This window comes from Rutilus rutilus (genome assembly GCF_951802725.1).
Source record: "Rutilus rutilus genome assembly, chromosome: 5".
In the NCBI taxonomy this organism is placed as follows: domain Eukaryota; kingdom Metazoa; phylum Chordata; class Actinopteri; order Cypriniformes; family Leuciscidae; genus Rutilus; species Rutilus rutilus.
Window position 1 is genome coordinate 36,068,425 of NC_140213.1, and position 22,607 is coordinate 36,091,031.

At 37.3% G+C, this 22,607-nt stretch overlaps 1 protein-coding gene across 1 annotated transcript in view; it reads left to right on the forward strand.

Moving 5' to 3' along the window:
* Nucleotides 1–22,607, forward strand: part of cdh13 (cadherin 13, H-cadherin (heart)) — a 370,859-nt gene that overhangs the window by 289,142 nt on the left and 59,110 nt on the right. Inside the window, exon 8 of the mRNA XM_084409426.1 lies at nt 9,563–9,703. Coding sequence (XP_084265552.1) covers nt 9,563–9,703 — 141 coding nt within the window. The remainder of the gene's footprint in view (nt 1–9,562; nt 9,704–22,607) is intronic.

Genomic DNA, 22,607 nt, shown 5'->3' on the forward strand with positions numbered 1-22,607 from the left:
AATAATCTTTTCCACTATAAAGAACATTCTGTGCCATGGAAAACTTCATGGAATAATAGACGCCAATAAATAACCATTATTATTTTTCAGAGTGTAGTTGAGATGCATCTCTTTGACTGTTCATTTGTAAATTATGTCTCTGTAAAACTGATTACTGTACTTTTGGATGGAGTTAAAGTTTGCTTACTCTTCCTGATTGGTGGTTTTAAGCCAGCTGCAATGTGAACCAGACCACACTGGAAATTTGATTGGTTGATAGAATTGTTCCTGTGACCCAGTTAATGTAATGTTAACTGAAGAGCAACCAAAAACACATAAGTTGATCTAATCCTCATATTTTCCGAAATGACAGAACACAAAGCATCCTGGCTTGATCGCAGTCTCAGTGGAAACTGGCGAAACTAGCTTTGGTAAGCTGATTAATCTATCTCAATCAGTGGGATAGGAAGAATTCGTGCCCCCCGGTCCCCTTAGAGACCTCCCCGGCCCCTGTCGGCAATGTAACTGCTCCCCGGTGGTGGCAGTCTGCCTTTGATCTGTGCTAATCTAATTAACGGTTAAACATCAACACCTGTGCTCTTCAGCATAAGTGCTGCTGCCACGTCCCAGATGGGCTTTGATGGCCATGATGAAACACCTCCCTCCCTTTCCTTCTTCTTCCTCCTCCTCATCTCTTCAGCGGGTCTGGGTGTAATAGAGACTATTTCCTCCCCATTACTGGACTGTAATTGACAGCGATTAGTTTGTGGTTGGATGATGCGCTTGATTAGATTAGCCAGGCTCCTTTTTTCTGCTCTGTTTCATCAAACCCTGAAACCCCAACCTTGACCCCAATTAACCCCACGCACGTCAGGAGATGCTGCATCTCTCCTGCTTATCATCAGCTCATTAATTTGGTTGATGAGTTTCTGTAAATACAGCCAGTGTTAGGTGTTTGTGCTAGGAGTCTTTCATGTTCTGCAAGGTGTCCTGAAAACTTTATCATTGGCATAAGTACAGGATTGAACACTTTGAACACTTTTGGTTTAGTGGTGTGTGCACATGCTTTGTTGAGTGTGGCTCACATCCTCCTTACATCCTCTTCTTCCTGTCTTCTCTCTACTTTTGAATCTATAAAAGTGGTATAGCTTTTATCATGCAGTAATATTAATTATTACTCTGCACTTTTCATCAAAGCCTCTATGAATCTGTTTTGCAGTGCAAGATGTCCTGAAAAAGTTCAGCAGCATCATATTCGCAGGCGCATTAAGTCTACAGTCAGAGCCGTGGCTCACTAGTTAGTGCATTTGCTTATTAGGCTGAGGTGCTCATGCGGGTGATGCTTTCCTGATCCTCTTTTCCCCTCTTCTCCCCTTTATTTCAAATCTTCTCTTTATTTGACATCTATGTGTCCAAAATACATTTTAAAAAGACAATATCGTTTTTATAACCTGCTTACAAGACAGCTTGCTGCAGCTAAAAATCTTTCTTGTAGTGCAAGGTGTCATGAAAACAGCATTATAGTTACAGGAATGTTGAAGGGATAGTGCACTTCAAACTTCTGTCATCTTTTTCTGACCCCCCTTCTTGTTCCAAATTGGCTTTTGGCCCTGTTTACATCTGTAATGTATTAAGATTTGTTTTGGTCGATTGGATCACAAGTAGATGAGGAAGACACATGGTGGCTAAACGTGTACAACACCCTAAAAAGTGATTTTCACTACTCCCATAGTGTATGATTGCAGAAAAAAATCTATATGTGTGTATTGAACTTTGATGGAGCAACAGATTTTGTGTGAAAATTGTGTGACAGGGACATAAAAGAAGATTTTTTGAGAAATGTCGGGAACTGTTTTTGACCATATAATGAAAGCCAAAAGCGACATTAGACTCCACTGACTTTCATTGTATGGAGAAAAAAAAGTCCTATATATATATAGGTATAAAATTACAAAAAAAAAGTAAGTCATACAGATCTGGAATGACATGACGGTGAGTAAATGATAATAATTGTTTGTTTTTTTTGGTTGTTTTTTTTTTGGTCAACTATCCTTTCTAAAGGTTGTCCATGAGGTTATTATGGGTGATGCAAGTTCACGTCTGACTGATATCATTGCATCATGTAATTTATGTACTCTCTAATTATCTTTTTATAAATGGTTATAAAATGGTTCTATACTTTAAAGTCCACAGTGTTTTGATCATCTGGTAAAATAATTACAATTATTAATGCTATGCACAACCATTCAAAGTCTTAAATTCATGGTTTTAACCACATCTGTTATGGAAATACCTGTCTTAGTTCACAGCAACAGCAGTGTGTGTGATATTAGGTGATTGCATCCAGGTTCTTTAGTTGACATCATCCCCTCTGTGTCTCTCCGGATGCCAGGATGTTGACTCAAGAGAGCCACGGGGCAGAACTTCTGTTTGAAATGTCAGAGGCAGGAAAGCGCCAGAGATCAATCCGTGCCCGTGTCACATGGGCACACAAAAACACACTCTAAATCGAGACAAAAGGACAACAGATGAGTTTGGAAAAAATAAATGAGGCTCCCCTCTGCCTCTTTCATTAGAGGCTGAACTCGCATTTTGCGTGGACGCTGTGCGCCAACAGCAGCCTTTCTATTAAGAGTTATTTTTTTATTTTATTTTTTTGTTATGGATTGGCTTTGATCCTGGAACCATAATCATTCAGCCACAGTTGGTTGTTTCGCACACTCACCTTTACAACTGTATTAGGGGCAGCACATAATACTTTCGCTGCAATGACAAGTATTTCCATACTCAGGACCGTTCAATGACTTCTCTATTAATATTCAAGCACTGCCTCAGACTATAATAAATTGGGTTATGTAATTAGCGGGAAACGATATCTTGGTGTGTATTTGCCAAAGGGAGAGGAGTCTTAGGAGCAAGCGACATCCTTCTGTGAGCCAGTGTGTGGCGAAATCTGAATAGCTTTCCAAATTGACATGCAACGCTCGGATGATCGTTAATCATAATTGGACACATATTTGCATATTGCAGTGTCACTGGCTTCGTCATTGGGATTGTTCATGCATTAGTGTTCATTTTTTAATGGCAATTAGTCTCCATCTCATGATTCATTTATAAAATACGGCTGGATTTTTGAGCTCCATTAGTGGACGTCCAATGTATCAAGCGACCAAGCGCAAAGAGATTCATCAGATATGACGGCTGTTTGCTGCTTTTAAGTCATCAGTGAATAGAGGGATGAGAGACATGCTGAAATAGGCAACACATAAAGAGTTTCGCAGGAACTTCTAAAACACTACGTAGTTGCACACGTGGCTTTGTGAGGAAAATGGTAAAAAAAGATGAAGCCCATTCAGCAGTGTTCATTCAGGTGTAGTAAGCAAATTGGGCTGAATCTAGAAGTTGTTCAGTGAAATGTCTGCAGGATTTGTGAAGTTTTTAAGCAACTTTTGTAGGAGGGAATGTCTTCCATTAAAGGTGCTCTAAGCGATGTCACGTGTTTTTTAGGCCAAAACATTTTTTGTCACATCCAGCAAACATCTCCTCACTATCCGCTAGCTGCCTGTCCCCTGAACACACTGTAAAAAAATGCGGTCTCTGTATACAGCCCTGGCTCCACAAACGGCAAGAAAAACAAACTGGCCCAGCCTGGACCACAAAACATAACAAACAGTGTTCCAGCCAATAACTGACAAGAACGATTTGGGGGTGGGGTTTGGGGGGTTTGTGCACGTGCACATGAAGGGGGGGTGTGGGGAGTGGAGGAGAGAGAAGCTTGAAGAGGGAAGTTAACTAGAGGAGAGATGTCCTAACAACGACTAACGTTAAAATTGTATATTCTTGAGAATTTTGATATGGCCGACACACGACCAAAGAGACGACGTTCTGATGAACAAATAACAAAGAATAGGGAAAAGGAGAAGGAACGCGAAGTCCCGAATTTACATCGGAAAAGCGTTCAAAAGGTGGTGAGAACTCCGCTGGCAGAAGGGCTTCCAATCCGACATTTAGGTGGCTCTGTTTTTGCTGGACAGGTGGGTAAATCCAGTTTGGTTTTTCTTAATGGTTCATGACTGTTTCAGGAAGCACGGATGGGAGGGGGGAGGGGGGAGGGGGGAGGGATGGGATGAGGAGGAGGGAGGGTCAGGCTAGCCTCCATTTTGTTTGACATTACTTCGAACGTCAACAAGAAGTGACATCACCCAACATCGCTTAGAGCACCTTTAAGTGTAGCATTTTACAAATTACCAAATTTAAGATTAGCCTTTGGATATAATATAATATAATATAATATAATATAATATAATATAATATAATATAATATAATATAATATAATATAATGTGGCGAGCAGGACGAGGCCGAGGGCCGTTAGAGAATGGTGTGAGGCCGGTGGCGTGATTGATAATGAGCGACACCTGCGCGACGCACTGGTCTCGTATCTCTCACGGAGGAGCGGAAGCATAAAGGAGAAGCGACGACAGTGAAGATCGAGAGAGGCCAGGCCTGGACTTATGTTGTGTTTTGTTATATGTGACAGCAGTCGTCCGTGAGGGGCTGCTGTCTTTACTTTCATTTTGTATTTGTTTATTTTACGCTTATTCAAGTTTTTGAATGTTCGCCGGTTCCCGTCTCCTCCTTCCCACAATATCTAACCTTATATAATATAATATAATAAAGAAATAATTGATGACGGGCCGTTGAAAGGTGGCCGTTACACCTCGGGTGTGCATTATTTTTCAATAATTTTAATGGCCTAGAGTGAATTATTTCATTTATACTATGGTTTCCACACCTCAAAACATACTTTAGATTATGCATTTCAAGACATTTGTCAGGTTTTTGTCTTTAAAACACACTTGTGTGTAGGACTAATTTCTTACATGTCTAATCCCAAGTCTCCATTGCTAATTCCAAAACTTAATTTTTGAGCTAGTAACGGACGCTTAAACCTGTACGTTTATCTGCTTCAAGAACAGCGCCATTATCACCTTGCTAGTGAGAAATTTCATGTAACTTTTAAACTGCTAAAAAAATGATTTATAAAATCATCTGAGGAGCGCTGACAGCACGTTTCTGTGTCCATACCATGTGTGTGTGTTGGTGTGGGAGAGAGAGCGGGATAAAAAGAGTATGTGCTTTCCGTACATAATAAAATGTAATTTTCAACAGCCCTGTAGTACAAAATATAATATAATGGTCACGGGTGGCTGTATATAGAGCGCACAAGACGAAGAATGCAAGGAAATAAAAAAGTAAATTTTGCACCCTAACAATGATACTTTGCACAAAGGTGAGTCAAAAGTAGGTTCAGTAGTCCCAGAAACAGCCTCTAGCTATCTTAAGCCTTGGCATAATCATTTATCAAGTCTGATGTGACCCCCTCTTGAATTTAAGTTCACTCTACTGAATATTTACTCTGTTTACAGTTATGAATTGACTACAAAGGCTCGCTGCAGGTGGCGTTTCTTGACTAAATTCACATTGGCTCAATTTCCAGCTCACCACCTGACTGTCATGCATCCAACGCATCCGCAGCCAAATTCTTCACAAAACACCCTCATTTTATTTGCACCAGCACTTAGCCATCATCGCATTTAGACAACTGTTACTGAGCGCTATGCACAGGGTGTTAGCTGGGGATTTCCAGGGGAGTAAATTTGTGATGTGTTCCTGGATGTGCAGTGTTCAGGCTGACTGGCATTGTGACTCCCCTCTGAGCTCAGTGGGATACAGAACAAAAGGCAATGTGCCATGATTCAGCAAGCTGCTCTGCCAGTCGGCTACTAATGTCTGTCTCACTTGGCCCGGACTGTAATGCAAACAGTTTGCCGAGATGAATGTGCGAATGTGAATTATATGGTTGTTAGATATCATCAGAATGACAACTAATGTAATTTATTTAATCCTAAATGTAAAATAATATCTTGCAACATTAAAACTATTTTAACATTATGATAAAAGACAATAAAAAATGCTATAGACTTTAATATAGACTTTAAATGATTTTATACCATCATACAGTACGTGCTGTACTGAAAACGGTATGCACAAAAAAATACTGAATGACAAAATGGCTGCATAAAGTGAGAGAAAAGGGGAAAAATGACAGATTTATTCAAGGTGTTGATGGCAATGAAAAAAAAAATGTAATAAGAAAAATGGAAAAAGAGAAATGAGAATAACATTCCAGGGATTGAGTGGAAACCTGAACCCATATAACCATCCAGATTGCAATCATGTAGAGGTATTAAATCCGCCTGTGAAACCTACAGGAGACATTAGCATATCTACAACTTACACCAACTTAGTTAAAGCAATGTGAGAAAGCGCTTCAGATAGTGAAAGGTGTGAGAAAACCAGCTGGGATGAAAGTGAAATACTGTAAGGAAGACATGGCCAGCAGAAAGATAGAGACATTCCTTTATTAGACAGCTTTATTCATCATTTCAGCTGCTGCTTCTGTGGCTTTTGTATGGATCATTATGTTCTTGGGGAATGAAAGGTAGACCGGTGAATAGGCTGAGAGGTTAGGAAAAGGCAGACAGTTTCTTTCAAAGCACTTGAGAGAACAAAAAGAGGCTACAGAAGCAGAATTATGACATCACATCCATTGAAGCGGACGAGGTGGTATCTCATTCACTGGTCAGAGCCGGGGATATATTTCTGTGCATATATTTCCTTCCAAAGGCTATATTATTTAAGTCTTTAGACACTCTGGCCATGGGAAAAGCCTTGATCTATTATACAAGATGCTCTTGATTGAATTTAGTCTGATTCATAATGAGCATTACTGGATGGCCGACATGAAATGGATGTCATATATAGAATCTCAAAAGACAGTCAAACTGGCTCCGGCATGTTGAAATGATTGACGGAACTGGGGCGCAATACCAATTGTTATGCAACGTGAAGTTAATGTATTGCCTCGTTTCACATTCACAGTCAGACCTGCGACGTTTCAACACTCTTACAGATTGTTTTAGCGGGTTTTGTATTTTTTGACCTTCAAAAGCATGCGGCGAGGTCACAGGTGCATCACTGCGAAATATCTGAGCGAGAGATGGGAGACTCATTAAGATGTTGTCACGCTACGCGAAAGCTTCGCGCTAGTCTTTTGACGGCACCAAGATTTGATCTGCGCACACCTCCCTCTTATCCAGATGGGTTTCTCTTCTTTTTTTCAAGTCACAGGTCTGTGAAGTACCATCTGTTTATCAGCAGTAAATAAGTTCTGAGCCGTTCGTCAGTGACAGCCGTTCTAGCCGATCTCAGTCACCGGAAGCACTGCGCTTCATGGTGGTTTAAAAAAAAAGATTTCAGCATGATATGTCTGATGAGGTGTAAAGCTCGATCGTTGGTGGTGTTAAACAATCCACATCGGTAACTTCCATCTGCATTTATTAGCATTTCTTATTCCACTTCCTGTGAATTACAAGCCGTTTGGGTTGATTCAAGTGTTGAATCACATCAACAACGTAGTTCTGAAGTGTCATGCCTGTTCAAATGTTTTCAGATGTTTGAGATTTGTAATCGCAGCTTTGCAACCAATTCTAAAAAAAATGCACGTCTACATTTGGTCAGTTTAGTCAATTGGACCAGACCATTGCTTTTAATATGAAATATGAAATATTTCCACATTCAACGATTCATTGGGTTTCTTTAAATGATGTGCCTCGGTTAAACAAGTCACAACTTTTATTTTTATCTGCAATCTACTATGGTTTTACACTTTATTAATTGCAGCTTTGTTAGAATGACATACCTCTGAGACACTATTTGAAGCCTGAGATAGCAAGAGTAATTTATACAGAGAGGCAATGCACCATGGGTAAATGACTGCAACGCAGGCCTCCTGGGCATTATGTGAAACAGATGGATGAGTTTTATTAAGCATGTGGTACTTAACACTGCGCTGAGTGGGATTTCAATAAAGGAAATAAATGTTTGCATTAACAGCACCTCCCTGTGTAATGTGCCATCATGGCTTTCCAGTAGGGTGACTTATTTTAACAAATGCTTGTTGTCTTGGATTTATGAATATTGCGCTTTTGGTCTAGAGAAGAAGGTTTATTTCCCATATGATGAGTAGGTGGTGTTTGATAGAGATGAAGCGGTTTCAATCACTCCGAAAATTTGTTTTGATGCATTTGTACCATTTCTTTTGCGTCAGAGAAACCAGATGTCTATATAAAGCTTTTGTGCCCATTTCTTTAACTTATGTATTATTCATGCAGTGATTGCAGGATATTTCTCCTGAAATAACCTTGGCTTCTCTCAAAACTTAATTTCAGGAATATGTGTCTGTCTGCTGTCTTTCACAATCTCTAAAGAAAACTATGTAATACAAGTAAACTTTATAAGAAAGGAACATCTTGAAGAAAAATGCTGACTATGTAGGAATCTCTTCTGGTATCTATCTTTCACCCAAGAACTTGTTTCTTCAATGCGGACTTGTGGCTCATAGTTGAAGAAAATAAACTCTTTTCTTTTGACACTCTCACTTTTAATTTAACGTTTATCAAAATATATTTTATAGTAGCCTATCCTTTAAACTGACATTTAAAAAAATGTGTCTCACAAATGCTGATTTCACAGCTTTATGTATCCTAAATACACACAATGGTATAATATGTTGGTAACACTTTACAATAAGGTACATTAGTTAATGTATTTTCTAACATGAACTAACAATGAGCAATACATTTGTTACAGTATTTATTCATCTTTGTTAATGTTAGTTATTAAAAATACAGCCGTTCATTGTTTGTTCATGTTAGTTCACGATGCATTAACTAATGTTAACAAATACAATCTTTGCTTTTAATAACATATTAGTAAATGACACAATAGAAATATTTTACTCACAAGTGAAATTTAAAATTTAAAAGTATCCAAAACGGTTTCAAAGTGACTTTAAAGAAAAAGACAAAAAAGAGCCCAAAGTTGAAGCCCACACTCTTTTTTTTTTATTTTTACTTTCTCTCTTGACATTCCAGTTAAGGATGTGGCCTTGAAGGAAAGGTGGTGTGGGCGTTAATTGACATTTAGATGTCTTTCTTTCAGTATTACCTTTGAAAAGTGACTGAAACTTGACATTTGTTTAGACTAGCACCTGTCAGGGAGCATAAATGCTCTTGCATGAAGCCTTTATCATTGTTTCAGGACCGTCCCTGAAGAAGGCCTTACACAAGAGTAAATGTAAATAAACAAAAGGATATTTTGGTCTCATAGATCACCGGTCAATCATGAGCAATAATGAACTTTTTGTAACGATTGACTTTAGCGTTCGAAATGTCAATGATGAACTGCTAGGCCCTTTTTAGGTGAAGCCATGATTCAATACAATGATTGGTTAATTAGATCCTAATTGCTCCACTTTACCAGTTAATTTACAATGTAAGCACTCATTAAAAGTATGTGGTGCTTTTCATTGCATATTGACAGCTTCTAAGCAGCACTAAAGCAGTTGTAAAACAATGACTTGTTCTCCATTTAAGCCACTTAAGTTCTTATCGGGGCTGTACTCCATCTGTCTTGAAGCTCTACTAACTGTTCACAACTATGTTCTCTTGTTTCCGCAGACTCTTCCAACCACGCAGTACGAGCTGGAGATTGTGGCGAAGGACATGGCAGGAAGTGAGGTGGGACTGACAGGAACTGCAACAGCCACCATCACCATCACAGACAGGAATGACCACGCACCTGAGTTCACACACTCAGTGGTAGGAGGAACCTATTTTGGGGCTTTTTTTCATCTCCCTCTTCATTTTGTCTTCCCTTCTTAAAATTGTTGTTCATTGACAGTATGTGACCTTCTCCATAATTTTCAGTCGTTCTGACCCAGAAACGATGTACACAAAAATGTTAGCGTTCTAAAGATACAAGTGTTATATTTCTACACCAAACTGTAAATAATGGCTGTCATAAAATCTTGTTTTTTAGAAAGTGGCCTCTAAAGATTCCAAACAGTTTTTAGTTTTATTCCTGTTGACAAAGCTGAATTTTCAACAGTCATTACTCCAGTCGCCAGCTTCACATGATCCTTCAGAAATTATTATAATATGCTGATTTGTGGCTCAAGAAGCATTTCTTATTATTTTCAATGTTGTTGTTCTGATATTTAGGTGGAAACCAAGACATTTTCCTGCATTCATTGATTAATAGAAAGTTCATAAGAACAGCATTGATTTGAAATAGAAATCTTTTGCAACATCATAAATGTCTTTACTGTCAGTTTTGTTCAATTTAATGCATCCTTGCTGAATTAATTACTAATTTCTTAAAAATAATCTTACTGATCCTATCTTTTTAACAGTAGTGTACATTAAATTATTAAGACATCAATAACAGGTTAAGTAAAAATTTAAAACATTTAAATTGTTATTTATATATTAGATTACAGTATATATTCATGATTTTAATGCTATGCTCTTCTCTAAAGTACTATTTCAAGTACATATTTTTCTATGTAACTAACAAGATACAAAATACCTTTCCTGGGGTAAAAGGTGGCACCACATTAAGGTTATTTTAACATTATTTTTACATTATTTATTGTTAAATTTTGTAATAAAAATGATATAATTTGAAAGCTGTTGAGACTGTTATATCCAAAAAATAAAATAAAAAAATAATATTTTTTCTTAGTATGACTCAAAATAATAGAGCTTGTCACATATAGTCATTGTTTAAACATTGCAGGAGTGCTGTATTGACCAATCAGAATCCTGGATCGTAACTCTCCATTTTGTAATTGAAAATGTAACCCTTTGAACAGCTGACTATTGTACTTCATTCACTTTTGTTTGAAATGATTCATAGCAGTTTGAAGCAGCTTAACACCTGCAGTCATCTACCATGAGGACAAACACTCAAGCTTCTCAGTCCAGAAGGCCTTCACCAATCATTTCCAATTGTCAATCACTCAAGTCACACGTATACATACACAACCCCTCAATGCTCAGCCAGGGCCTCAGCTATTCACTCAGATACACTGACCTTGCGAGAAAAAGCCCCCCCGTGCATCAATCACTTTAATCTCAGGTGCACTGCAGTGACAGCTGTGATTCACAAATACTCACACACAAAGGTGATGGACTGGGTCCTTCTTGCTCGCTTATCCTCTGCGACCTCCTGTTTGCAGTCTAAAATGATTGTGTTATAATACTCAGGGTCTGCCCGGGCAATGATGTTCTGTCCATGAATGGAGTGTATTATTTATGCGTGTATTGTTGTTGTAATCATTGGTATTTCTGGACTTTTTTAGCTACACATTTTAGCTATAGGCCATAAAATACACATTAGTCACAACAGTCACAAATAGAAGCCACCTATGCCATTCAGCAATATAAAACCCAGAGGGCAAGAAAACTGCACTTATGCTATGTGCAAACTTAAGCTGCATGTCCATTTGAGACCACCTGTGATGAATTTGTCAGAAAATGCTACACTTGCACTTTGCTAGCCATTGGAGGGAAAACAACTACGCCAAGCTGATGCAGAGACACTTATTTTGAGCTGTATGCGTTTTTAGAGGAAGTGCTCAGGACTGTTGTCATATTCTCAGAGACATTTTGTCAACCCTAACTTGGCCCATTCCCAAGATGCACTGCTGTACCAGGGAGAGGGCTTTCTGACTGGTTGATGTGGACACTCATTCGGGTTACCTAGAGTGTCTTTGACAAATTCTGCTGTTTTAGGTTGTTTACTGGAAATACTAATAAGTAATAATTAATTGTTAAAAGTCATTTCTATAAAAACAGTGTGATCTGCATATGGAACTAGCTCCGCTAACTATCATTAACTAGTGGGACTTATGTTAAAATCTGACAAGGAAGAACACAAATTAACATACATTACACAAGAGCATATACAGGCAAGAGTTCATTTTAAAAACCACTCACTCATGTATGGAGCAGAAACATCGCAACCTTGTTGTCTGTTTTCAGGTCTACCTGCTTAGGTCTATCCCGTGCATTTCCCTGAAAATAATTGCACACCTTAGAACGTTCGTCAACCAGTCAGATTCAAGCATTCAGCAGCCCCATAGTATAATTTTACTATATTGTAATTTTATAATATTATTTCCAGAACCAAAAATAGAATATAAAATATCTGTTTTCTGCTAATTAATTGCATCTGCATAAATAAAACAGATTTTAAATTAGCAGAGTATACCAGGTTCACCAACAGGAACAATGATCATCATAATGGTGACCAGAAGATAAAACAATGTAATCGACATTAATTAGAGCTAGTACTTTAGATAGTGACATTTATGTGAGGATTTTTAAAAGTCTGTATTTCTATCTTTATTCGGATGCCACTTTACCCCGCTCCTTAACAAGAAGTGTGTTTGTGTTTGGTGTGTTTTTAACAAGCACTTTCCATGATAATTTTTCTCCATTTACCAGTCTGACAGAGTCTGAGCTGACTGCAGCACCTCCTCTTTGCACACGCTTGAAAAAATCTCTTGACTGCACTGTGAAATTCAGCAGTAGAAAAGCCTGCTGTCCCCTCACAGGTGCCTTTTCGAGTGCATGTCTTTGTTTTTGGCACAAGTCCACCTCATGGGACTAGAGAGCTGTAGTTGTGGATCAGCAGAATATCCCGTCCTCTTCCTCTTACAGGCCACTATATCTGACAGACCTCATTAAATATTAATGAAAAACAACTTTGAAAGTGGATCATTTTGAAATTTCAGTCCTTCTGAAAAATGTTTGCTGGTCTTAGCCAGCTGGCCTCCAGGTTAAACCACCCAAGCACCAGCCTGACCAGGCTCGGAGACTATGTTAAACTACTGTAGCTAAGACCAGCAAACCAGCGTGGGCTGTGTCTTTTGGGAGACAACCTGAGGATTTAAAGGGATAGTTCAGCCAAAAAAATAAAATAATTCTGTCTTCATTTACTTACCCTCATTCCGTTCAAACCTGTAAGACTTACTTTCTTCTGTAGATTATAGAATACATTTTGAGAAATGTCTGTGTTTTTTGTCCATACAATGGGTATCAATTGACACAAGGGTGAATAAATGATGACATCATTTTAATATTTGGCCATAACCATCTCTATGATTGTTGTGTCACTTTCTTATCAAATTCTAAACAAACTCCGTTCTGCCCCACAAATTCCTAAAATCCACCATTTTATATTACATGTATTTGGCCTATTTATACTGTGCATACTGCTTCACCATTTACCATTCTACGATAAAGCCTAGATTGCTACTTTCCCCAGAAGTGAGATGATACTTCCTTATCTCTCACAAATTTTGCAAAAGAGCAAAAGTCTCTTCATTTCAGAAACTCTTAACTACTTAATAGAATTTATAGAAGAAACAAGCGAAGAAAAACATGCCACCTTCTCACGTTTCCTCAATTTTTCTTAATTAGCAGATGTTTCACTTTATGAAATCACAGGCTGGTGTTTACACTCATTGCATAGTCTTCCTCAGAAAGATTTTGTGTATACTGTATGATCATATCCACAGTTTATAATTTCTAGTCATTTATTGTCATTAGCTGGTCCAGTCAGATCTAGAGGAATGGATGCATTTACATTTAGTAGGGTTGTAGCATCTCTACTTAAATGCGAATCCACCCTTTAGCTCACTGTGTTGTAAAACCAATACAACTCTTAATAAAAACTAGCAAGCCTACACAGTGAAGCTGTATTTTTTATTTGCATCAGCAGCAGAGCTTCACAGAGATATTTCATTCAATATCTGGTTCTTTATGTTGTAAATTGCTCATCACAGTGAAAATCAATTGGAATTTAAACTACAGCACTGAGATCATATCCTCAAATGAACCTGAAGATCAAGGAACGTTAAAATCTGTACCTCTTGTTGCACATCGACAAACCACCTGGCCTTCGCTAAGCAGCACAGCAGAGCGCGGCAGAGCTATATTGTTTTTCCTTTGACCTCAATTAATTTCATGTATTTAACATCCGAGCCACCATTGAGCATTTGTCTTTTAAAAATAAATGTCTGCCGTGTGTGACAAGGGAATTATTGTATGCCCAGAGATAATTCTAGGCCTCGGCCAATGTATGGGGTCATGTAACTGTGTCCCGCAGCGGGAGTATTATTAGGATAATTGCAGACCTATCCATGCTCCCTCTATTATCTCTGTCTCCCTGGGTCCCTCTGACTCCTGTTTCCAGTTTCGGGATCTTGGAGCTGTGGAGGGAGAGACCAGAGGCTGTGGTAGTTGCCGCAGGTGGTATGTACATGCCCGCCCACCCACTGGTACTTTGTGATAACTGGCATCTATTTCCGATGAACCTCTTCCAAGTGTTGCAGCAGCCACTGATCCGGCTTATCATGCCTGTCACTCATGGGAAGTGACAGCTTATCTGAGCTGCCTCTCTCCCCTGCATTGACAGCACGGCGCTGCCTCCGTCAAAATGCTAATGACATCAACTTTGATGGCTACAAGTCCGCAACATGATTGTAACAAAAGTCGGGTGTACTTTGGGGGTCGACTCTGATTTGATGGATGTTCTTATTTCAATGGCCAATTGACTTTTTACAGGACTTTTACATGGCTCCAGGCTGACATTTAAGAGCATTCAAGAGACAATTAACTGACAAATCAGTTAATATTGCTACATATTTTTTTCTCTTGGAAAGGCATATTTGACTGCAGCTTGTATTGACAGTAGCAGTAGCTTGAGTTGGGATATGGATGCACAGTAAATTAATTTTCATGTATAAAACAGTAAAAAATAAATAACAGCCAAATCTGTATAGGGTAAACTTTAAATATGCAGTCAGAATTAGGAATCTACTCTAATTAAAATCAACCATTGGTTTACCATTGCATTGTGAAAACCACAGGTACCACGCATTTCACCTCACTACCTTTCTTACATCTCACAGACATGCTCAAGATGATTTTAAACATAAAAAAATGAATACTACTACTCAGTGTGATTAGCTTTGTTCCAAAGTCTAGTGAACTCCATATGTAGGCTGCCAATCTCAGAATAATTATACTGCATTCTGAGATATCTTGTTTTGGCTAAATTTTAGGGCAGAGTTTCATTTATGCTTTACAGAGAAGACGATACCAGAGTGCAAAAAGCTCAGTGAAATAAAAAGAAGAAATCCAACCAAAGGTGGATGTGGTGAGAGAAGTTCCCATTTATACCAAAAGGATGTAGACAATAAAGCATCTTATCTGGGTTTAGAACAGAACCGAGGGATCTGCTGGACCCACTTTTCTATAGAATGACTTGATAGCTCATGATGTTCTAAACTGCCAGCAGGCAGTGAAGCCACCGGAAGTGTTCGAGCGGCCATCTAGATTCCCTACCAACAGAGGACTCCAATGGCCGTTATACAGAGATTGGTTGCTCCGACAGCACTTTTAAGATGACCGATCAGGGAGACTGTGCAGCGTACAAGTGTAAAACGACGTTCACAAAAGGATGTAGAAAAACTGCCCACAGGTTGTAATTCAATCCCTATTAGTAGTCATTTATATGCACAATTGTCGCTATTCCCGTGTTGTTTTCTCCGAGGCAAGAGTAATGCTTCTTCAAAAAAATTTATAAATAAATAAAACAGTCACCAGTAGCCTATAAGAAACCTCAGAACAGCAATAATCACAATTAAGTGTCCAATAGCGACACCATTTGACAGCTTCAAAAGAGCTTTGTGCAGAGTCCATTTACCGTTACTTACATTAACCCATACAATTTGTATTATGCATTTCCTGAACATGTACTTGCTAACTAATCAAACACTGTATTTGAACAAACTACTGATCTATAAAACACAATCAGAAAGAGCTATATTTTAAGTACACATATACAAGGAATTTTTCTTCAGTGACAAATCTTTCATTATTTTATTTGACTGTTAAATTTGTTTATCTGCCATTTGAAGTTTAACAGCTCTAATCAAGTGATGTTCAAAAACTGTCAAACCATGTGCTTAATGTTGTGTAAAAAACTTCATTTGGCTTTTGTTTACAACACATCTGCAAAAGGTAGACAGATCATTGCTTAGTAAAGTCATTTTTGGTTAAGTAGTATCAGAGAAAGCTTATTGTCAATATAAATTCTAATACAAGAGGAACACAAACCTTGTTTTCTAGGAACAGACCAACAGAAAGGTCCCTGTTAGTAAGGGACACGCAGGTAGTGTTGGACAACAGTGAGGATACCTCTGACACCACAACTGATAATCCTCTTCAGGCTCCTACAACAAATGAGCACAGCTACTGCTTTGCCAGTCCAAAGACCCTCACCAGAAGGCTGATTAAAGCAATTGAATCAACGATCACAAAAAGAAATCCAGAATGTACAATCAAAAAAAAATTCAAACCTACAGAATATCATTCAGTCTCTCATGGAATCTGAGTTATTGTCAGAGAATGGAGCATTCATGCTTGAAAACTGTCCTGATGTGCCAACAAGCATGTCAGGGAGACCTTAAACTTGGGTTTACCTCACCCATCAACAATAAGAAGGTGGTACAGCGGCACTGGAGGAGATCCTGGATTCAGTGAAGTGGTACTAACCTCTCTCCAAGCTAAATCATCAGCAGCACAGGCCAAGGGACAGGACACGCTCTGTGCACTAATGATGGATGAAATGTCCATTATGAAGCACATTGAACACTTTAAACAAATACCTATTTGAATGCTTAGGATGTTTGCGTTGTAAGAATGTACAGGGAGACTTAAGGTTTAAAAACGGTGTCTCGTTAGGCAATGTTTTCTCAGTCAAATCATAAAATTTCCTATTGATTCAATAGAACACGTGAGCTCACTAGGGAATACCAATATGGCAACGCAGTGGCTTCACTGTTTATGACGTCATGAGCTATCCAGTCATTATATAGATCAGTGGTTTGACCATATGCAGTAATTGGGCTGAAGTCATTTTGACTATGATGGTTCTTGTCCTAGGAAAGAGGAAAATAAGGAGGGGCTGGTCAGGATGTTCCCTATCACTCCTCCATATGTTGCTTTTACATTTTGTCCATTGTGTGCAAATAGAGCCGTAGTTCACTCAATATTTTTATGGATTGAATCATTTTGACTCCCACTTGATTTTCTCAGTAAATGATTGACCTTTTGGTTCTGAAAATATTCCTTCTTCATTATTTATCTTAGCAACCTTTCCCACTCTCCTGTTATTTTTTTTTTCCCTCCAATAAGAGGACAGATAACATTTCTAGATGCCAATTTGTGAAGTGAAAACAATGTGGTTGACAGCATTAGAAAATCAGTTTTAGCCTTCATATTATCCATGATTATTACCCATTCCCTACTGTCCCCAGACCCCATTTCAGGTACCCCATGTCTGGTGTAGCTCAATTCCTTCAGCTGATTGATGGTCATGGAATCTTATTTATGGATTTTGTACTGTTTCTTGCTCTGTGTCTCAAAGTTTCTGAGCAGAATATTGAGTCTCAAATTGATATCTCACTGGACTGAATGAAAAGTAATTTCCAAAAATGACTTTCGGTTTCATTGACATCTGCGTACAGACATTTTGGAATAATAATAATAATAATAATTACTATTTAGTCTTCAGTGTCACATCATCCTTCAGAAATTGGTGACAAATTAGCATATTGGAATGATTTCTGAGGGATCATGTGAAACTGAAGATTGGAGGAATGATGCTGAAAATTCAGCTTTGCCATTACAGGATTAAATTTCATTTTAAATTATATTCAAATAGAAAATGGTTATTTTAAATTGTAATACTATTCTACAATATTACAATATTTTTGATGAAAAAAAATTAAAGGTATAGCGGAGGATTTTCTTTTTCCGGGTGGATCATCAAGACTATTGGTCCTCCTAAGTGTCAATCATTCTGGTGATATGTTTACGTAAGGTCGTCGTACGTGCTTGTGCACATGATTCACACGATGGCGTGCGCTCAAAACACAGGTTGGGCTTCCCAATGATGCCTCAGTCGCGAAGTTTCTACTTGACAGGTAAAGTTTGGCATGCTATTTGGAGAAATCCATTTAAAATCACTGCTAGTAAAAATTAATGTAAGCTATGATTAGCTCGTGCATGCTCTCTCGTGGACACGTTTAATAGGCGTTCCCTCTCGGGAGCAGGTAGAGTGTTACGCATGTGAATTTTTTCAAAAAGTGGAGAGGGCGGTTCTTTTCTAAAATTCGGGAAAATCTTCCGCTATACCTTTAAGCTTTGGTGAGCATAATAGGATTTGTTTTCTCAAAAATGTTAAAATCATCACTTATTTGAAACTTTTGACCAGTAGATGTGAATGCTTAAATCAAAGGGGAAAGTATAAATGTGTATGTGTAGTGTGCATTGCAATAATATGTCTTAAATGAAACATATTTCTTTTTCCTTGACAAAGGCACATATTGAAAAAAAAAAAAAAAAAAAAATTCCCATGACAATTCTTCTCCCAAAAATAGGTGACTATATTTGCTGCCTGATGCTAAGTAATCATGAAGGGCACTTTCAGACCCACAGTAGCACTTCTAATTATGATAATACTTCAAAAACACAGATTTTCAAAGGAATGTTCCATTTATTGTCTATGGAGACTCTGAGAGACACTCTAAAATATCTTCAGGCCTAGAAAACACATGCATATTTGTAGAATAAACTACAGTGGCTGACGGTCCACAGTCTGGAAATTAAAGTACATGCTGTACATTGATAACACATAACCTTTCTTAAGATACATTTTATTCAATACCAACAGATCAGTCAAGTATGAGTAACAGTTCAGGTGCTAGTTTGTATGTACTGTATAGCATGTATATCCATGTAAATTCATGTTTGAACTGCTGATTTGTTAAGCTATGTGAAGTTTTATCTATGTAAGTTTTAGATATTTAATATTAATATCAAAGCACCATTATACATTGTTTTTAAAAGAAAATTAATAGGATAGCCTTTCAATTAGAACTTAAATTAATTTACTCAGAATATGCTAACATGGCATGTCAAGAAAAGGAAAGCAGCTTCTAACACTGTGTAATCATTTATCAAATCTGCAAAGTCATTTCAGCATATTTAGCATGCATTAATATAAATTAATGTTTCTCAGCAGTGTGTATGACAGGACTGAGCAGTCTTTCCGTTTGTATAATGAAAAAGAAAAAGAAAAACACTAGACCACATTATAGTTGTTTAGCATATTTCAAATTATGCAAATATTTTCTTTGGTATCTCTTAATTTGCATTTCTGCGTTTTAAATTGTTTACAAATCAACATGTTTGTCTCACAATGTACCAGATAGCTTTGCAGCTTGTTAGTTTTCGGCATGTTTATGCATTTATGATTTTGCTCATCATGAGCTGCAGTTATACTGCATCTGTTGCCATCTATTATGTCATTTTCATATCCATCAAGAACAGACGTATTCATTTGTGGGATGATGACTTGATCATGCCCTCATTTGTCACTCAGTATGAGCTTGAGTAGCTACTAGCATACATCAGTTTAGTAAGAGATTTAAGATCAACTGTTGTACATTGTCCTTCTACTATATATAGACAGATTAAATTGGTATTTTTAAGGTAGTGAAACATATGGTTCTAGTGACATAGGTGAGATATGACATTCAGGATTATTCAGGCTCAATTTAAGCATTGTATACAAAGTAGAAATGACATCCTTCCTTTCTAGTACACAACACAATGTTCTCGTACAACAGTAATATCCACTACTGAGAGAGTAAGAGAGTGAAAGATTTATTAAGTATAATTTTCAATTAGCGGATATTAGCATGTTTACAGTTCTGTTGTGGAGGCAAAGTCAGAGCTAGTGAAGTGAGATGTGGGTGTTTGCTTTCATTCGTCTCATGGCTTTTATTATTTGTTTCAAGGAGAGCATTGAATGGTTGTTATACCTGAAAGCATTCTCAATATTTGAAATCAATACAGTTGTGCCGAAATTCTTTTTGTTCGAGACTTTTAGTTACATACGTAACTCTCATACATTTATGGATTCAACATTCTGCTCAAATTGGGGCTAAGAAAGTGTTTGTAAAAAACTCTATAGCAGAATCACAGCAGAATCAAAAAGGCAGTGAACAATATTTCTATATTGGGCTGTTTCTTTATAAAGTTTGAAAGACCATTGATGAGCCTGTCAATTATATTGCTCAAACTCACTTTAAACTCACCTGTTCTGATTTTATAGCTTTAATTTGATTGTAATTATCCAGACATCCAGTTTTATAATGCTACACACATGGGTCGGGGACTGTGCTGACTTGTTGTTTATATGGCAATGTAGTTCTTTTAAAAAATATGAATAGATGAAATTGGTTTGTTTTAATATTGTTGTTTAATATATAGTTAAGGTCAATTATTGATTTTTCATTAAAGAGTCATTAACATGTCTGTGCAAACACATTTTTTGCAAGAAATATTTTACATTTATCTATTACTGAATTTATCTCATCATTTGTTAGGCCTATTGCATTTGTTACTTTCCAAATATTTGAGAACTAAAACAATTAGTTTGAAGAAATTTGAAGTGCTAAAATGCTTTTGAGATTAATCCACTTTGATTTTGACACACTAACATATAGCTTCATTGCATCTGTTGTAAAAAAAAAAAAAAAAAAATTTAAATAAATTGTACTGTCACACGCCATTACACTTGTACATTTAGTTTATATCCAGTCAAATTATAACTCTAAACAAATGAATAAATGTTTCAAGATAAACAGAATTGCAGTTTTAAATGCTTTAAATTTTTGTCATTTTAATTAACCGCAACAAATCAAATGAAACTGAATGATGTGGATATGATTATCTTTATATTTATATATACCACATACCAAAATGAATGACATTTTACCAAATAGTACAAACCAAACGTCCAATAAGAAAACAGGTAGCAGTTTGGTGGTAGTGGTAGTCACATGTACAGTTCTATTGATTTTCTTTCTTTCTTTCTTTTTTCAGCATTGACACTTTCCAAACTTATTAAAATTTTTAAATACTGAAGCATTCTCAGTTGTTTTTACTGTGACAAACTGCATCCCATATGGATTTAACACAAGTCTGTTCTCTTAATACATAATAATTCCATCTTACATGGGACGTTTGGCAACCCTAAATGTAAGACTACAAGTCATAACTTCAAGATACTTTTATGATTCCCATCTGTCCTGTGAAATCCAGCGGGTAATTAATGGACCACAGATACCTACAACTAGTTCACATGTCCTCATAAATAAAATCAGTTTGTGAACAGTCAGGGATTTCATTACATCTCAGGGGATGCAGTGATATATATATCGTCATGACATCTTCAGACTGATAGTGTCCTTAAGGATGAAGAAATGTGTCAGTTATAGAAAATGCTTGATAGCAAGATGCCAGGCATTCAGACAAGGCTGTTATCTGTATGTAAAATGTTTTCTTGCAAAGCTGTCATATAGGTGAGGGATGCACTGTTGGCTTCATTACAGTTTGTACATTATCCATCATTACTTGTATGCAAAATTAGAATTATAGCATCCAAAATTATAGTACTTAAAATAGTATGATATGCTTAAAGTGCCTGGATGGTGTTTTATATGAATGTAAAATATATATATATATATAATAAATCTAAGGGTACGTTTACACAACAACAATATTCTTAAACCGGAGATGTTTTTCCTCTGAGTTTTCCGCGAACAGAAGACACCATTGATAAAAGTGATCCCCATTCAGAAGGATCCACGAAAACGACTAAAAACGCTGTATTCTGCTGCCAGGCCGTTAGATGGCGATGAAACACTATAGACTGAACACGTAATACGCATGTGCATGACGTCATCGTCTTCAGAGATTTGTGTTTTTATTGTTCAGGCACCCAAAACGCTGTTGTCATGTAAACGAACGGCAAAAAACGCATACAAAGTTTTACTTTTTAATTTAAAACTGTGTCGTGTAAACAGCCCCTTAGATTCTAAGCTGATGTGCCAAAGTGAGCAATATGTGGCATGACGGTCATGGTGAATTAATGAAGTATTATGCCACTGTATTTTAAAACATGCAAAGATTTGTACTTTCCCATCACCAGCAAGTGCATACTTATAATGCATGGCAGAAGAAAACAAATTAGGATGCAGCACTTCATTTTGTGGGTTTGGCATTTAGTTTAGCGCTTAGTTCCATCACTGCTCTCACACACCTGTCTGTAATTTTCAAGTGAGCCCAAGACATTGATTAACAGGTTCAGGTGTGTTTGATTAGAGTTGGATCTAAACTCTGAAGAAAGGAAAATCTCCATAAGCAGGACTGAACTCTCTCGGCTAGTGCAATATGCTTAAATAAACGATGTCTACACTATTTATTATTCCACATATATTTTCTCTGATTAAAAAAAGGAAGATGGCAGGTTTACAGTGCAGTGTATTGACATTAACATAATTCTTTAATTATTGTTATTTTATTTTAAATAATTGACATAAGACCTGAAACCAAGCTACTATCTACGAAAGCTTGATTTCATGCATCGCTGATTTCCAAAATGCTGAGCAACAGTTTGCACTCACATCCTCTCTTTAAAGGGATAGTTCAACCAAAAATGAAATTTGTCACCATTTATTCACCCTCATGACATTCCGTCTTTTACGGAACACAAAATAAGATTTTTTGAAGTATG